General features: G+C 39.5%; 4 protein-coding genes across 4 annotated transcripts in view; 3 read left to right on the forward strand and 1 right to left on the reverse strand.

Annotated features, from left to right (window-relative positions):
• Positions 1-281: 281 nt before the first annotated feature.
• Positions 282-3,065, forward strand: LOC124635142 (1,2-dihydroxy-3-keto-5-methylthiopentene dioxygenase). Its single transcript, XM_047170950.1, has 4 exons — positions 282-504; positions 1,179-1,345; positions 2,163-2,295; positions 2,839-3,065. Exons 1-4 carry the CDS (start codon positions 382-384, stop codon positions 2,971-2,973), a joined length of 558 nt encoding a protein of 185 aa, XP_047026906.1. The 5' UTR covers positions 282-381; the 3' UTR covers positions 2,974-3,065.
• A 1,732-nt stretch (positions 3,066-4,797) lies between these two features.
• LOC124635127 lies at positions 4,798-11,019 on the forward strand. Its single transcript, XM_047170924.1, has 2 exons — positions 4,798-5,128; positions 7,738-11,019. The coding sequence occupies exons 1-2, from the start codon at positions 5,027-5,029 to the stop codon at positions 9,463-9,465; spliced, it is 1,830 nt and encodes a 609-aa protein (XP_047026880.1). The 5' UTR covers positions 4,798-5,026; the 3' UTR covers positions 9,466-11,019.
• LOC124635135 lies at positions 9,448-11,669 on the reverse strand. The gene is made up of 4 exons (XM_047170938.1): positions 11,492-11,669; positions 11,168-11,356; positions 10,923-10,994; positions 9,448-10,421 (listed from the first exon to the last, which is right to left on the reverse strand). The coding sequence occupies exons 1-4, from the start codon at positions 11,502-11,504 to the stop codon at positions 10,132-10,134; spliced, it is 564 nt and encodes a 187-aa protein (XP_047026894.1). The 5' UTR covers positions 11,505-11,669; the 3' UTR covers positions 9,448-10,131.
• A 1,878-nt stretch (positions 11,670-13,547) lies between these two features.
• Positions 13,548-18,661, forward strand: part of LOC124629565 (uncharacterized transmembrane protein DDB_G0289901-like) — a 43,673-nt gene continuing 38,559 nt past the window's right edge. Inside the window, exons 1-2 of the mRNA XM_047163012.1 lie at positions 13,548-13,597; positions 13,934-18,595. Coding sequence (XP_047018968.1) covers positions 13,548-13,597; positions 13,934-18,595 — 4,712 coding nt within the window. The remainder of the gene's footprint in view (positions 13,598-13,933; positions 18,596-18,661) is intronic.

Genomic DNA, 18,661 nt, shown 5'->3' on the forward strand with positions numbered 1-18,661 from the left:
GCTACAAGGTAACTTATTACATAAAATACTAATATTTATACAAACACTAAGTAAATAATATCTAAACCGATTAAATCGTATTCGAATTTCCCGCATCAAGTCAGAAATATTGACTGAAATTAATACACAATAGGATTAAGTAGGAGATTACTGGATATCATTAACAAATACATGAATAAAAGCTATAATACTTAACAAATACTAGGTGGTTTGATGAAAAGACTTAATTATGAAAAGTCCTATGGAAGAATAAAAAAAATTACAGTGACAAGACAATAATGACATTGACAGTTCCAGTTCTCAATTTGTAGCTGTCGCCTGTCGCTGAATTCCACTTGCTACTATTTATTTATTATTAAAACCATTGAATAATATCTGAAAATGGTTCAAGCGTGGTATATGGACGAAGAAAAAACCGACCAGCGTTTGGAGCACCATAAGAATCCGCCAGAGTACGTTTCTCTCGAGGATTTGTTCAAGAAAACCGGCGTCGAATATTTTAAAGTGAGTAAAGCTTTTTGCGTCATTTGATCAAGTTTAATTACTCCGTTATCAGTTTTTTATTCTCAAGTAATGAAGTCTCTTCAAAGATAAAGATAATTAGTAGCTGTATTGTGTCTAGAGATGATAATGATTTGACAAAAATGAAGTTATTGTGTGATATTTATCAATGTTATATCATTCGAAGATAGAACCCTACGTTCACTGCACTATTCACTATATGGGAGTACTTAAATAGGGGTAGTATTTAGTGGAGAACATGAGAAAGTATACAAAGCTAATACATAAGGGAAGGAAATACATAACAACACTGGTACGCAGCCGCATCTGGTTAGACTGGAACCCAAACCCAACTTAGTTTGAAAAAGGCTAGGCAGACGATGCTGAAGGAGAATACTAACATAGAGCAAGAACATAAGAGAGTATGTAGGCTGTAATTTACTCCACATTGAGAGAATACATAATAATATGGAGAGTACCTCAAAAAAAGAAATTCTTTGGACAAATTAGAGTTGCAGGCACGCTGACAGTGCTCAGTACAGCAGATCTGCCTAAGGTTTACTGTAGGTCTTTAAGGAGCATATCATATTATAAAACCTCAAAGACATTTTCACAATTACACACAAATTATAAGTACAAAATTCCATCACTAATACAAAATGTACGCTAATTTCCAGTTGAACGTAGACACATACACAACTGATGGAGTACTGGACAAGCTGAAGCAGGAGCGAGGGTATACGTATGAGGATGAGATGACGTGCTCCAAGGAGTGCTTGCCCAACTACGAAGAGAAGATCAAGTCCTTCTTCACAGAGCATCTGCACACGGATGAGGAGATTAGGTAAGTTTGGTCTAATGAATACCATCTAGATAAAGAACCCCTTTTTTATCTAGTACAATTGAATTGAGGTTCTTTTGAAACAGTTTTCAGGAGGAAATTGGATAGGTTTGGAATAGAAAGATATCTTTTGCAACAGTATTTTATACAAAAATATAGAGGAAACATTTTTTAATTGTTTGTTCGTACCCTGAACAATCCTCAACTACTGAATCAAATTGAATAACCAAACACATCCTGTGGTTATCTGATGATGATGTCCTCCTAGCCGATTATCGGCTACGGCGGCTGTTCTCATGTAAGGAGAGTAGCCAACTGCGCAGGACATATTATAGTGCACAAGCATTTGCGCAGACACAGGTGCACTCCCTATTCCTTCACTCTCATAGCCCGATGGGACGGCAATCCGACACGACCGGAAAGAGATCAGGCGCAGGACCGACATTTACGTGCTCTCCGATGCACGGGTGAATCAATCACCAACTTCCAGGCTTCGGGCTGCTTTGTGAAAGTCTTCTAAAACCCACAAAGTGATTTCGGCCCGACTCGGGAATCGAACCCGAGACCTCGTGCTCAGCAGCCACACTTGCGTCAACTAGACCAATGAGGCAGTTAACTACACTATCCCCGAGTAACACTGGTACAGGTAGTAGTTACTATCTTGACTTCAACAGGAGATTATTATTCTAATGTAGGTATATTATATGTTTGAAATTTTTTGTAGAATGTGCTGTGAAGGCCGTTTATATGATGCACTGCATCACACAAACCATCATTAATCTACAAAGCAAGACTAAAAACATACACTCCAACATTCCAGATTTGTGCTGGCCGGTTCGGGGTACTTCGACGTGCGCGACGCTCAGGACCAGTGGATACGCATCGCGGTCAGCGCCGGAGACATGATCGTTATCCCCAGTGGCATCTACCATCGGTTCACGCTTGATTCTAATGTAAGTAATTATGTTACTTTATGTAGGGGGAGAATGATGTTCAAGCAATCTATGGCTGAGCCATATGTTGCATTAAGTCTGTGTTGCAGCCAAATGTTGCACAAAAACGTAGCCTGCCTTAATACGCCTATAAAGAAAACAATGTAATATAGGGCCTTTTAACTGTGGAAGAGTGGAGAAGTATATCTATTTGTCCCACGTTTTTTCAGTAGGAATTCATATTTTAGAGGCATATTAAAAATTTATACATATATGGATTATGTTATTACTAAAATCCTGCCATTTATCTCATTAGAAAATGTTAATAATCAGAATTCAGAATGTGCCAAAAAGTTACAATGATTAAAGAGAAAATGAAGAAAAAATATCATTGACAGGAGAAACAGTAAAACAATTAGGTACTTGCAGGAGGTAGGTAAGCTTTATAATAAAAAAATCATCTTTAAAAACAACAGAAATAATCTTAAAAACTATTTTTTAAAATCATTCCTCTCAATAATCAGCAGTTATTTTCTTAAAATATCATTTTATCTGCCATTTCAGAACTTCATAAAGGCAAAGCGGTTCTTCATTGGGGAGCCAGTGTGGCTGCCGTACAACCGGCCGGCAGATGACATGGACGCTCGCAAACAATATGTGGAGAAACTGGAGAAAGGGTTCACTGTCACTGCTTGTTAAACACCACACAGAATAGCAAAAGGAGTGGCCAGTTTACTCAACAAAACAAATAATTGACAGAAAAACAAAATATAAATGAAGTTGTCTTTGGATGTGTGTGTGTGATTTTTATACTGTTGAAACATAGGCTAGCCGCACACACTCAATAATATTGTCAATGCAAGATTGTCAAAATCTTCATCAATAAAATGATCCCCGCACACTACACAATATTATTGTCAATTTTTCATGGTACAATCTGACTCAGTCGCTCCGCAGCTAGATTCATGTGCGCACGTTGTACATAATGGAAAGAAAGAAAAAAGTCGTTGCAATGAGTATTGCATAGGGAATGCAATCCCGATCCCGCGGGATCCCGATCTCGCGAGATCTCGTGTAATTTTTCGGGATCAATCCCGACGCATCATATGACGAGATCCCGTTCGAGATTGACGGGATTGGGCGGCAGTGGTCAGTGACGCAACACACACACAACCAAGTCCTTTTGCACCTGTATATACGTCCACGAGCTTAGAAAAATTAGAATCTACCATTAAAAAAGAAATGGATTTGCTTGAGTGTGGAGGAACAAGGGGGCGATTTTTGCAGTTTGCATATAATTGCTTCGCCACGCTGTTGCCAACCAGCGTTGAGTCGGAGAGGGCATTCTCAGCAGCGGGGTACATTGCAACGGACATTAGATGCCGTTTAGCAGATGAAACTATTAATACACTTTGTTTTTTAAGGAGTCATTTTCAAAATCACTCTTTTTACTAATTCCCTTGAAATAAGCTTATTGTTTTGATTACCTAATTTACCTACGTTAATTTCCTTACAACCTGATTATTATTTAGTTGGTAAGATTAAAGAATAAAGGTTTTTATTTTCTTTCGAGTAATATGTTATTTTAATTAACCTCACTATCACAAACAAGCAGTTATCAGACATACAGCTTTTTCAGTCATCTGAATTCAATTTTTTTTTAAATTAGACGGGATCCCGAAAATTCCGGGATCCCGCGGGATTGATATTTCTAATCCCGCGGGATCCCGAATTTGCAATCTCGAGTCGGGATTGCATTCCCTAGTATTGCATTAATTTTACTAACTAAAAAAAGGCAATCAAGAAAGAAACCATGGATTAAGGACTGGATGAGAAAAAAAGCTGAGTTAAATCACGTTAATCTAATAAATGAACTATGTATGTGTATTTTGCTGTTTGTTTTTGTAATAAATCCACTTTGATTTTGATTTGAAATCATCATCCTCCTCCGAGCCTTTTTCCCAAACTATGTTGGGGTCGGTTTCCAGTCTAACCGGATTCAGCTGAGCACCAGTGCTTTACAAGAAGCGACTGCCTATCTGACCTCCTCAATCCAGTTACCCGGGCAACCCGATACCCCTTGGTTAGACTGGTGTCAGACTTACTGGCTTCTGACTACCCGTAACGACTGTCAAGGATGTTCAATGACAGCCGGGACCTACAGTTTAACGTGCCATCCGAAACACAGTCATTGGTGTCTAAGATATACTTAGAAAGTACATACAAACTTAGAAAAGTTGCATTGGTACTTGCCTGACCTGGAATCGAACCCGCGCCCTCATACTCGAGAGGTTGGTTCTTTGCCCACTAGGCCACCACGACTTTATTGTATTTTGATTTGAAATAAAACAAATAAAATGATATAATTTTTTTTAGTAATGCAAGTGGTAATAAATTGTAGTCTTTATTTTAGTATATTCACAACCAAGGGTCGGAAACGTTATTTAAAATAACGTTTTTTATACGTTTCTAACAGTTCTTCGTATTGTGTTCGTTGCATTGCGTTCGGAACGAAAACGAAATGGGAACATTTTCAAAAACCGGTTTAATCCGCAAGACGGTGCGGTCGTGCGACGACAAGTATGGACTTGTTTGTTTATGCTGCCGCGCGGCTTCATTGTAACTATAGATCAATCATTCCGATGCGCTTGCTTACTGAGGTTGTGTTTAGGTTTACTGTTGTTATTGGGACTTCGGGAGTGGTAATTAGTTACCTACCTATTATAGTTAGTGGTGCTTATTCATTGCTTAAATGGGACGTAAAAGAAAAAACCCAATTTACTCGTATTACATTTACAATAACGAAACTAACAAATCAAAATGTCAAATGGAAGGATGCCAGAAAGCAATACGAGTAAGTACCTATACATATAATTATTCAATCTTGAGGTTCTTGTAGTATACTGTAAGTCCTTAAGAAGTAGGTAGTTTATACAACATGATTTGTACCTAGGGCTGCCATCCGTCCGGGTTTCCCCGGATTTGTCCTCGTTTGGAGGCCGTCCGGGGACCGTCCGGGCGGGGTTTCAAGAAGTGTCCGGGGAAAACCCGGACACTTTTCATGTAAGGAAGCACCTCATTGAATTTAAGTATATGTTAATAGTAAATTGATTACAAATTAGGTATTATTTTGTTTAAAAAAATCGTACTCGTTCGGGTTTTTTAATGTTTGGCGAAATTCGAGATGGCAGCCCTATTTGTACCTATATGAACAATTTTTTCTATAGGAATTAGGACTAACATCGAAATGATCGAAATCACAAAAAAAAATATCTCTGCTGTTTCATAAAAATCATCAAAAACTACTTATGATGAACAAGCAACTTTTTGCGATTTCGAGATTCGTCTCATAGTAGAAGTTGTTCATATACCTTTATTAATTCTGTTATACAGCTTTTACTTATACTGTTTATTGCTCAGATCAAAGAAATAGGCAGATAGAGCGCTCAGACACGCGAGTGTGTCCACCAAAGCAAATACAAAATCATAATACCTACCTACAAACTCGCGACAGTACCGAGCTACGCATCGTCTCGCTCACACGTCACTAGTGATTTGTCATTAAAATTTTCAAAATATGCCGTTTTGTGTGTTTAAACACTGCAAAAGTAGTTCACAAAAACTAAGAAAACAAGATGGGATATCTTTCCATATGTAACTCTTGTTATTATTATTGTTTTCGTATTTATTTTCCATAAAATACTTTCGGCTCACTTGAAACACAAAACCTTAACAGTAAATCGTCTGTGTGGCTAGTAGCTATGACGGGAAAATTACCCTGAATTAGGGGAATGTGTATCGTACGTAAAAAACATCGATGGTGCATTTAAATTCATGACGAATGTTTTTAACCGACTTCCCAAACAGGAGGAGGTTCTCAATTGGGCCGGTATATATGGTTTTTTTTCTATGTATGTACATTGATTACGCCGAGGTTTATAGACCGATTTACGTGATTCATTTTTTGTTCGACGCGGAATAGTTGACAGTTGGTCCCATATTCATCCATATTCAGATGATGGAAACCCTGAGAAATCGAGGGCAACCTTCGAAAGTTGTAGTACTCTTGCGTATGCCTCAAAGCACTATTCAACAGTGAAGGTTTGGAGCTGACCTGATGATGAAGACCAGAGAGGTTCGAACATTCATTAGTGATATTTTACCTACAATTATTATAACCTTCGTCGTTTCGACTACCGTATTTAATAAAGGGGATAATGGATTTTATTCCTAAATCAAACTAATCAAACTTATTAATTAGTAAATTATACTTTTCTTATAATTTACTGTGTTTACGTAAAATATTTGAAAACAATTTTACTGAACAAGTATGGGAGTATTTCTCAATGGGAATAAATATTTTGACCACCATAAAATGCTTTGATACCATATATAGTTTTGTAACCAAAAATATCTACTTAACACCAGAACAATAAAGTCTAAAAATATAATAGTACCAGGTATTTTAGACACGACTCCACTTTAATTTGTATTCGACCACCTTTAGTAAATGATCACCAAATCTTGACGACCAAAATAATGTATTATTTTTGCCTAAATAAGTCACTGTGATTGCCATAAAATGTAGGCTTATTACCAAATAAAGTATTATGATGCCATATTAAGTTATGTGTATATAGACTCCACGTAGGTAGTCTTGTTTGCCCTACCCCTAGAGTGCAATTCAAACCGGCGTAGGCGCGGAGGGGCGAGGCGGCCTGCGAGCTGGGGCGCAGGTAGTTTTAGGGCTGAGCGTGAGCGTGGAAACCATCTGCGACGATAAAAAGCCATGCTTGCTGCATGTTCCATGTTTGCTTCCATGCTGCATGCCTGCTAACATATATGTATATCAAGTTTGGGATAACAATGATTTATTTGGACTCATTTTGCTAAAATAGAATAGCAAAATTTAATTTTGTTGATAATTTACTATTTTTGGATTACTTATGATTTACTTGGAGTAATTTTACTTAAATAGGTTAGCAAAGTGTTGAAACTTTGGTTATAATTTTACTATAAATTGTTGGTTTAATTTTGGTGATCATTTACTATTTTTGGCTTACTCATGATTTACTTGGAGTAATTTTACTTAAATAGGATAGCAAAGTGTTAAAACTGGTTATAATTTTACATTAAAATGCGAGTATCATTTTGGTGATCATTTACTATTTTTGTCCGCTATTTGTTACCATATCTGGTGGTCAGTTAAACATTAAAGCCTTTCTCAATATCTGGCAACCGTAAACGCACACATATGCACGTGTCCGTACACGGCGCAGTTTAGCTGCCGCGCACACATAAATAAAAGCTGGCTTCACTTTGTTGTTCGCGCACGTTCTATCTGCCTATTTCTTTGATCTGAGGTTTATTGATAATATTTTATTGAAGATTGTGAATGAATATATTACGGACTGTGAAGGATCAAAAATTATATGATACGATTGTAAAAAAATATTGTTCCAGGGACATCATGCCGGAAATTTAGTACGACATTTTTTTACGCAGCATCGTGCTGAATATAACAAGATGCAAGAAAGGACTTTGTCTGATAAAGATGTAAATTCTTTAACAGAATACAATAAAGTTCTTGAATGCTGCATAAATTTAGTTGCAATCCACGGCAGGCCGTTGTCTTTGCTAGAAGATGAGGCATTCCAAAGTTTAATTTCAATGATACCTAATCCTGGGTTAACACCTAATATTAGAAACATAAGAACATGTATTGAGAATAAAGCCTACGATGTCCGAAAGAAGATCTATGAGGAATTAAAAAATAAACTGGTATGTTTAAAAATTGATGTAGCTTCTGTTAAATCAAGAAGATTCCTCGGAATAAATTTGCAGTTCATTTTAGATAAGAAGCTGCAGCTTCGTAATTTGTGTGTAGTTGAGCTTCATGAACGGAATACTGCAGCATTCTTGAAAGACACAGTGTTGATGGTTTTAAGCCGCTACGGAATCGAGCCTCGGCAGCTATACTCCATCACCTCGGACAACGGCGCTAATATGCTTGCAATGTCTCGTCAAATTGAAGAAGAAATACAGGATTGTCTTGAAGATTTTAGTAACACTGAAGAACAGGTTGAGGAATCTGATATTATATTTTCACCAGCAGATAGTCAGGAAATGCTTGATTTGGTGGAAAGTTTGGAGTTCGAAAGGGAAAATATAGCCCAACCTATCGTGACAGCTGTACGTTGTGCCGCGCATACATTGCAGCTTGCTGTGAGAGATGCCTGCAAAGAACTTGAACCCGTTTTCGAATTGTGTCGTCGTGCAGTAAGAACTCTTCGTACACCTAACGTGGCACTTGAATTAAAGCGTAACCAATTGCTTCAGGCTATTCTGGATTGTCCAACTCGATGGGACTCTACCGCCGATATGTTGGACAGGCTAGTTAACCTAAAAGACTTTTGTAAAGAACATTACTCAGACTTAATTGGAGATGAGACATGGTCAAAAATTGAAGAAAGCTTGCAGGCTCTCAAACCGTGCAGAGTACTATCCAAACGGTTGCAAGAAGAACAATTAACATTCGGTGATTTTTACATTTATTGGATAAAATGTATTACAGAGTTAGAACAAATGAATACTCCTATTGCAATATATTTGGTTATATGTATGAAAGCGAGAGAGGGCAATCTTCTGACCAACGACACGTTTTTATCTGCTGTTTATATGGATCCGAGAGTAAATTCTATACTTTCCGAAGAACAAAACGAACGAGCTCGTATTCATTTAATGCATACACACCAAAGATATATTAATTTGCAATTGCAAACTCAGGATCGACCAACAAATGAAAATGATCTTAATCAAGATAATGTCCCGCACACATCACGAAGTAATATAGATAGTTTCTTTGAAAGGCGATATAGAGAACGTCAGAGAGAACGACCAACAGAAGCTTGCAATCAATTAAAACACTCTTTGATTGATTTTTTAAATTCGCCACTTTTGCCAACGCATGAGAACATTTTGAAATATTGGTACGAAAAAAGGTTTACTGATCCACAACTTTATTCTTTATCCACTATAGCCTTGGCTACTCCACCAACGCAGGTTAGTGTTGAAAGGTTGTTTTCGTCGCTGAAATTCATTTTAAATAATCTAAGAATGTCATTAAAAGACTCCATAATTGATGATATCTTGTTAGTAAGAAACAACAGCATCTATGAGAAATCAGATTAATTTAATATTATTTTCTGTGACATTTTGTTAATTTACATGATTATGTAGATACCTAATATGTTTATCAGTCTCAGGTTCAATAAGCTAGTATTATGTAATTGGGAATATGCATGTGATTTAAATTTACTTGATTTTTTTTCCTTGAGCCTTTATAGTTCTGATATTATATCTCAACCATTATTTTCTTATTTAAATTGTTTATAATTGCATAAAATATTAATTAAAAAGTGCAAAAAAAGCATGTGTAATTCAAATTTATGAAACGCATCACCATTGTTTTGTCAAAATGAAAATTTACGTCACGAGTATAGTTATCGAATTTGTCAGCAAAAAAAAATAAAAATAAAAATAAAAACAAAAAAAAATACAAAAACAAAAAAAAAAAAACAAAAAAAAAACAAAAAAAAAAACAAAAAAAAAACAAAAAAAAATTGTCAGCATCGATGTTTCAATCGTTCGTCAGAGCACACGCCAAAATGCGGGCGTTTAAAGTGCCCATGTGGCTATTTTTAACTTCTTTTTAAAAATTTAAATTACTTTATAGGTGTTGATTGAGTTTTTTTTTTGTATTTAATAGCGATGACTAATCGAATAAAATATAGAAAAAAGCACATCCATATTCCCTATTGTAAGTAAACACATTCATTCGTTACTTAAAATTAAAAGTCAGGTTCCTTTTTCGTGCGGCATGTGCCTGTGCTTATTCCTGTGTATTAGCTTTAATATTTCCACATATACATAAGTCCGCATGCATGGCTCGACAAAATCTAACTCTGACGAAATAAGTTTTCCATAATATTCATTTCTCATATCTTTCTGATTGTTGGTTATGTTGCACGGTACACACTGGTATTTTACATTTTGTTGCTTTGAATTTTGACTTGGTAAAACAGGTTCCTCCTGAGGCTTCTGGGTATCCTTGCTTTGCGGAACAGTAATTAGACTCATTTGTATTCCTGCAATATATATCAAATTAATTATTTAAACGTTTAATTTGTTAAATTAGGTTGATTTGTATTGTACAATTATTGTACAGTGACTACAAACTTTAAATTAAAATTATTTTAATCGATGTTCAGTCAATCACAGTTTGGTGCTGCGAAGTGCAACCAAGATGTTTCTTAAAATTATCATGTTGCATCACGCGAGAATATGGGCTACCGCCGTTTTATATATTTTGGCGAATAGGGTTACCTATATTATAAACATAATAATATTTATGCTTCGGATCAGCTAAGAGTTGGATGCAATGTGATTATTATTGTTAATTTAATCTAATACACAAACAGTCAGCTGCTAGAACGATATTTAAAGTTAGTGCTTTATTAAAGTTATCGCCGTCTTTTTTTACTTCTGAAATACTGAATATAGTTAATAGAGCATGAACTTTAAAGATCGTTCTTGAAAACTGACCGTAAGGAAAAATATCTTCGTTTAGTCTTGACAAGAATACCTACCTATTGTACGTCTTTTCGGTGCTAATAGAGATTGCGATTCTTCCTCATTTAATGTTGCATGTCTTTTGATTTCTAAAAATAAATGATGTTTAAATTATTTCTCTTTTTATAGTTGCACTCGACTACTATTTATAGCGCCGTGCTAACCCAAAAAGACCTATAATAATGCTTATAGGTTTTTTAGCCAGCACATAAACACTTAGAGGCCTTTTTAGCTTAGCATGGCAGTATAATTACTAACATACCTTTTCCAGTTATTATATCTTTTTCAGTAAGAGAGGTTTGTTTGTCTGGTAAACTGATATTTGGGTTGAAATCCTCTTTTTCAATACAAAATGGTTTGCCGTCTGGTAAATCAGTAATTGGATCAACATCAGTTTCTATTTCAGTAAAAAATGGTTGGCTGTCTGGTAAATCAGTATTTGGCTCTTCATCTGAAATATTTTATTTAAGTAGCAATTAACTTTACAAACCTTGAATATAATATATATACAATTGATAGTCTAGAAATAACAATTAATCTTTAAGATTCTGTACTTATTTCCATATAATAGGGTAGTGGTACTCACCTGAACTGTCCATGCTTACTGTACTAATACACTGTTTACTAACTACGAGTAGGTATATTCACGGGTTAGTAACAATTGTACCTAGGCTTAGCTTTAACAAACAAATTTACAAATTAAGCAAACGAAACTTAGTACGATAGGTACGAACGACGAAACTAAACCGCGCGGCAGTGAGATGCCAATTGAATTGAATACTCATGAAACATCGAGCAACACAAAAATTCAATAAAAACGGTTAAAAACGTTTTATTAAACGAAATCGGTATATTTTTTTTGTTCTTCAAAAACGTTTTTTATAACGTTCCGTTCGAACATAAACGAAACAAATTGTTCTTTAGGTATTTAAGACGAAAACGTTTCGAAAAATATACCGGTATCCGACCCTTGTTCACAACTACTAGAAAGACTGAAAAAAAATTGAAAAATCTTCTTTTGGAGTATACTCGGTATGTACGTCGGCTTCAATTGTTATAAAATTAGAAGTTATATTATTATTTTGGTTATTTTCATTAAATATTGTGTCTTGTGGAACGAACGAACGAACGTCCGCCTGCCTTGAAATCTTTTCCTCAACTAAAATATTGAAGCGCGCCCGCACACGTCAATATGATTGACAATACCCCTGCCTCCCCCCGATATTGACGTGAAAAAATCTGAATTTCTGGATAATCTACAATATTATTGAACAATACCGCAATACAGGCCGCACACACACAATATTATTGACAATGCGTACTTTATTGACAATATTATTGAGTGTGTGCGGCTAGCCATAATATGAAACTGGAGAACATCAATTAAATACTTTTACTTTTCGTTGAGTTAGGGCTACTTAAATTTGGTTGCTAAAAATTATAAAATACTCAGAGCCATTTTTGTAGTTTTATGTCCAGATTTATTTTTTCTTTAGATAAATATGCAAACTACATACTCCACTAGCTTATTCATCCATTATTTGTAATGTTGTTATATAAAGTAAGGTGTAAAGATTGAACATTGTAATATAAATAATAAATGTCTAAATAGGTATGTGAATATTTGTCTATATGAAATTCTAACACACTTGAAAACGTAAAGTTTGCTCAAACAAATGTGTATGTAAAAGAAAAAAAATAAGGAAGTGAAATAATGAAACTTGAAAATAGTTTTATGCCATTTCATATAATGTGATATATATTTTGTAATTTTATACATATCCAAAATATGTTAAGTTTGTGCAGGCCTTTGCCGCTGATTTATAAGTGTAGTAATATAATATTGTTATAAATATACATAATGTGGTTAAATAAATCTTATTTAAAAATATAAGTTTTTTTTTTCTAGTAAGCTCTTTTTAATGAATAGGCAGAATCTTTTAAAGTATTGACTTGGCCAAATAGATTTGATATTACAACAAGTTATGTCACACTAACAGGAATTTTGTTATATTCATCTGAAAAGTGAGTTCAATTAATTAATAATTATAAAACGGAAATCAATAGAATAGCAACTTAAGTTATATAGCACGGGTTACTATATTATTTATTGATAAATCATTCGATAAGTCTGTTAGAGTATGGTATAGCATAGAACTAGGTATAGATAAATATTGTAGAGAGATCTTTGTAAAATCTATAAGTATAGCTTGGTATTGTGAGTAGAAATCCTGTAATCTTCATTATAGAATTGTAATAATTCACTTAAATTTCAGAAGTTGAATTTGTGTACTTATGCTATGGTATTTATGTACAATGTTTAGCGAACTAAAGTATTTACATAGTAAGAGTCGAGTTTGACAGTGCATTCTCGATCTTTGACAAGAAATGTGATGTAATACATTATACACTAGAACCTTATTGGACAATATGAAACTATATACAAGGGCACTAAAAAAAATACAAAAAGTCACACAACAAACTATCAAAAAATCTGTCAACATCTTCTGAAAACTCCATTAGGCATGTCAGCAACTTTATCTTAAAATATAAAAAATTACAAGTCAAAATGTTGATCGGGCTAGCCCCGGTCTTTGCAAATAATACCTAAAGTTCAGGTAAATACCTACTTTTCGTACGGTATGTGTATGCTATGTGCCGCAGAATTCTATGGATTGGCTCTATTGGCTCGGTTTGTTCCTGAAGCCAATCGAAGTAATTCTATCTACAATATTTGTGCCGGATTAATTCGCCGTGTTACTCTAAGTATGCTACTGCCTATCTCTTCGTAGTACGCTTTAGTCAGAAAAAAATAAATTAATTGAAAGTGTGCTTAAGTGCAGACACCAAAGTAATGCTGACAAACTACCTACTTGCATTCGATTAGAAATTCACACGCTATTATGCAGTAGCCATCTTATCAGTGATGCGCAAATGTAGTTCACCAGACTACAGACTATTCATATTTTACTTTAATTTCATTATATTGAAAATGGAGACATGTTGCTAATAAAAATTCGTCTTTCAGACGTCTGCAACTAGAAGACGAAAGTGAATGTACCTATACCTTACAAAATCGGAGAAGCTATAAAAATAATACCAGTGACGAAAGCTGTGACTACAACGGTGGCTGTTTAAAAACCTTCTTTAGCATTTGCAATTGTGACCAATTTGAGGACAGCCCTTGTGACGACGCTGGCGCTTGCTCTCGCGGCAGATTCCGTGGTGGCGGAGGCCATGGCGGCCCTGGTGCCAAGCCCTCTGCTCCCTGTGACTATTATGTTCGACGATACACTGGCAACCAACGTGTCTCCCATGGCGGCTCTGGAGCCAGTAGCACTGTGTACCGCAGAAACGTCGGCCCAGCGGCCAGTGGCCTTTCTGGTGGCATTAGAACTGTTGCTGGTGGCTTTTCTGGTGACATAAACCGTGTTGCAAGTGACTTTACGGGTGGCTTGAGCAATTCTCCTAGCGACATCTCCAACGGTACAAATTTTCGCAACCGCAACACACGTAGTCATATAAGATTTTCCAGTGCCTCTCACGGGCACTCTGGCGGTACTAGCCGTTTCTCTGGCGGCGTCTCTGGTGATACTGGTCGTTCCTCCGGTGGCTTTTCTGGTGGCACTAGCAGTGTTGCTCATGGTTTTTCTGGCGACAAAACCGTTGCTGTATCTGGCGGCACTAGCGTTGTCACTAGCAGTGATGCCAGAGGGGTTTCTGGTGGCGAAACCAGTGCCCCTAGTGCTGGCAGTATCGCTGGCGTCACTAGTAATGACGGTGGCAGCTTTACTGGCAGCACTAGCGGTTTGGCTGGTGATGATACCAAAACTTTTTTGGCTGATAGACAAACTAGTGACGCTAGTGGTTCAGTTTCTGGTGGCACCAGTAGTGCCATCGATGGCCAGTTACGGGGTGCTGGCATTGTCTCCCAGGGCTACTCACGTGATACTCGCAGTATGTCTGGCGGCACTAGCAGTGACGCTAGTAGTTTATCTGGCGGCACTAGCAGTTTCACTGGTGACGTTTCTGGTGGCCCTGCCCGCGCCACGGGTGTAAGTTCTGGTGGGAGGAGCAGTGCCAACGTAGGCCATGCACTGGGTGCTGATATGGTCTCCCGTGGCTATGCACATGGCTATGGTACTAGCAATGTCGCTGATGACTTATCTGGTAGGAAAACCAATACTGGCGGAGTATATTCTGGCGTCTCTAGAAGAGATTTTGCTGGCGACTTTTCTGATGAAAAATCTGGTGATATCGGTGGTATTGGCAAAGCAGCTGGTAGCCACTCACTGCGTGCTGCTTTTGTCACCAGTGGCAAACTACATGGTACGGGCAGTGGCTTTCCTGACGGCCCTAAGAGAGACGCTGGCGGTTTTTATAGCGAGCCTGCCAGTGCTTCCGTTGTTGACTCCAGTGGCACTGGCAGTGCCCCCGTTCCTCACTCACTAGATGCTGTGGTGCTGACTAGTAGTGGCGCTGGTGGCTTTACCGGTGGCCCTAGTAGTGCCATTGGTGGCCACTCTCAGGATACTGATGCTATCTCTCGTGGTTATGAACGAGATCCTAACAGCATCGCTGCCGTCACTCATAGTGGTGCTGGTGGTTTTTCAGGTGGTACCAGAAGTGCCAGTGGTGTCTACTCACAGGATAGTGATGCTGTCTCCCGCGGTTATGAAAGTGGTGCCAGCAGTATCAGTGGCGTCACCAGTAGTGGCGCTTGTGGTACCAAAAGTGCCACTGTTGGCACAAGTGTCTCACTGGATGCTGATGCTGTCTCTCGTGGTTATGAACGTGGTGCTAGCAGTATTGCAGGCGAAATCAGTAGTGACGCTGGTGGCAGCAGCAGTTCCACTGATGGCTACCCCCAGGAGGCTGATGCTGTCGCCCGTGGTACAAGCAGTATTGCTGACGACACCAGCAGTGGCGCTGACGTCACCAATAGTGGCGCTGATGGCGCCAGCAGTTTCACTGGTGGCTACTCACAGGAGGCTAGTGTTGTCGAACGTGGTTATGGACGTGGTCCTATCAGTATCCCTGGCTTCACCAGTAGTGGACCTGCTAGCTTTTCTGGTGGCACTAGCGGTTTATTTAGTTCTGGTACCAAAGCTAGTGCTGGTGTAATTTCGATTGACACCAGCGGTGTCTCTGGTGGCCAAAGTAGCTCACTGGATGCTGGTGATGTCTCCCGTGGTTATGAAGGTGATGCTAGCAGTATCGCTGGCGACATCAGTAGTGACGCTGGTGGCATTTCTGGTGGTACCAGTAGTGCCACTGGTAGCCACTCACAGGATGCTGATGCTGTCTCTAGTGGTTATGAACGTGATCCTAGCAGTATCGCGGGTGTGACTAGTCGCGGTGCTGGTGGCACTAGTGTTTTATATAAGAACTCTTCTAGTACCAAAGCAAGTGTTGCTGGTGTAATTTCGATTGGTACTAGCAGTGCAGCTGGTGGCCAAGTACTAGATGCCGATACTATCTCTCATGATTATGAACATGGTGCTAGTCGTATTGCTGCCGCCACTAGTAGTTATCCTGGCGGCTTTTCTGGTGGCACTACCGATTTATTTGGTGACTCTTCTGGTGGCAAAGCAAGTGCGGCCGCTGGATCAACTGGTGGAACTAGCAGTGCAGCTGGTTTTTTTTCTGGTGCCACCAGCAGTGACAGTGGTGACCGTTCTCCGGATGCTAATACTGTTTCTAGTACCTATGAAGGTGATGCTAGCAGTATCCCTGGTGTCACTAGTAGTGACGCTCACGCTGGTGGCTTCTCTGGTGGCACTACCGATTTAATTGGTGACTCTTCTGAAGGCAAAACCAATGTTGCCAGTGTATTTTCTGGTGGGACTAGCAGTGCAACTGGTGTTTATTCTAGTGCCACCAGCAGTGACACTGGTGGCCACTCACTGGATTCTAATATTGGTGCTAGCAGTGTCGCTGGTACGTACACCTACGGTGGTGACGCTGGAGTTCGCTTCGATAACACACCGTCTACTTTTTCCGTAGGCATGACAGAAGGCACAGGTGCTGTTGCTGGAGGAGTTTCTGGAGGCACCATGACAGCTGCCAGTGGCATCACAGATGGCATTGCCACAGTTGGGGGAGGCGTACTTAGTGGGGCTGGCCTTGTGATGCCACCGGTGGGTGGCGTCACTACTTTCTTTGCCAGTGCTATCGATCCTAGTGGTGCAGTTTTGAGCCAAACAGGTGGCATTAGTGGTGTCACTGGTTTAGTCTCTGGCGGCATAAGCACAGTTGCTAGTGGCATCGCGGGTGGTATTGGGGCGGTTGTCAGTGGGGTCGCGAGTGGAATCAGCATGATTGCCGGAGGTGTCGCAGAAGGGCTTGGCACTGTTGCCCCTGGTATGTCTAGTGGCATTGTCACAATCGCTTCTAGCGCCACGAGCGGTGTAGGCACGGTTGCCAGTGGTGTGACTTGGCCAGTTAGCACGGTTGTCACTGGTATTACAGGCGGAATAATAAACGTCGGTAGGGGCATTTCTCACGGTTATAGTAGTAGCACCGGTGGTGTTGCTAGCAGTATTGTTGGTGGTGTCACAGGTGTTATTACTACTGTCACTGGTGGGGTCGCCAGCGGCTTTGGGGCTATAGCCAGCGGCATCACAAGTGGTATTAGAAATGTTGCGAGTGGGGTGTCCGGTGCTGTTACTACTGTTACCGGCGGCATCTCTGGTGGCTTAGGCAGTTTCGCTACAGGCATTACTGGTGGTATTTCTAACATTTCTACTAGCGACTTCACGGGTAGCCTGACAACTGCCACTGAAGGAGTCCCTAGCGATTTTAATCCGGTTATCATTGGTATCACGTCTATCACTATTGTTATTGCCGGAGAGATCTATAATGGCATATCAACTATTGGTCAAGGAATTTCTAGTGGCATTGGCACTACCGCTAGTGGAGTTATCTCGGTTCTTGGCGGTGTCATAAGTGGCATCGCCAGTTCTCCCGGTGGAGTATCTAGCGTCATTGCCACGGTCGCCGGTGGGGTCTCTAGCGGCATTGCCACGGTTGCCAATGGGGTTTCGAGTGGCATTGTTGGTTTTGCCGGTGTGGTATCTAGCGGTATTGTTACCGTAGCCGGTGGTGTCTCGAGTGGCATTGCCAGTGTTGCCGGTGGGGTCTCCAGCGGCATTGCTACGGTCGCCGGTGGTGTCTCAAGTGGCATTGCCAGTGCTGCCGGTGAGGTCTCAAGTGGTATTATCACAGTCGCCGGTGGGGTTTCGAGTGGCATCGCCAGTGCTGCCGGAGGGGTCTCGAGCGGTATTTCCACGGTGGCCGTTGGGGTGTCGAGTTGTATTGCTAGTGCTGCCGGTGGGGTCTCTAGCGACATTGCCACGGTCGCTGGTGGGGTCTCGAGTGGCATCGCCAGTGCTGCCGGTGGGGTCTCGAGTGGTATTTCCACGGTGGCCGTTGGGATGTCGAGTGGTATTGCCAGTTCTGCCAGTGGGGTCTCTAGCGCCATTGCCACGGTCGCCGGTGGGGTCTCAAGTGGTATCAGCACTTTTGCGGACAGTATATTCGAAGGCACTAAATGGGTTTTGCCCGACAGCTCTGGTGGCCTTGGTTTTTCCGAAGGCTTTGGTACTGGAACATCCGCTGCAATGGTTGAAAGTGCAGGCATCATAGTCTTCACAATCTGGTACATTGGGATCGCCTTCAACTATATCATGTGAGTCAACTTTGATATACTATTTATCTTTAGTAGTTTGTAAAATGCTTGACTGCTGCCTTTTTT

The sequence above is a fragment of the Helicoverpa zea genome, chromosome 1 (assembly GCF_022581195.2).
Source record: "Helicoverpa zea isolate HzStark_Cry1AcR chromosome 1, ilHelZeax1.1, whole genome shotgun sequence".
Taxonomy (NCBI): Eukaryota; Metazoa; Arthropoda; class Insecta; order Lepidoptera; family Noctuidae; genus Helicoverpa; species Helicoverpa zea.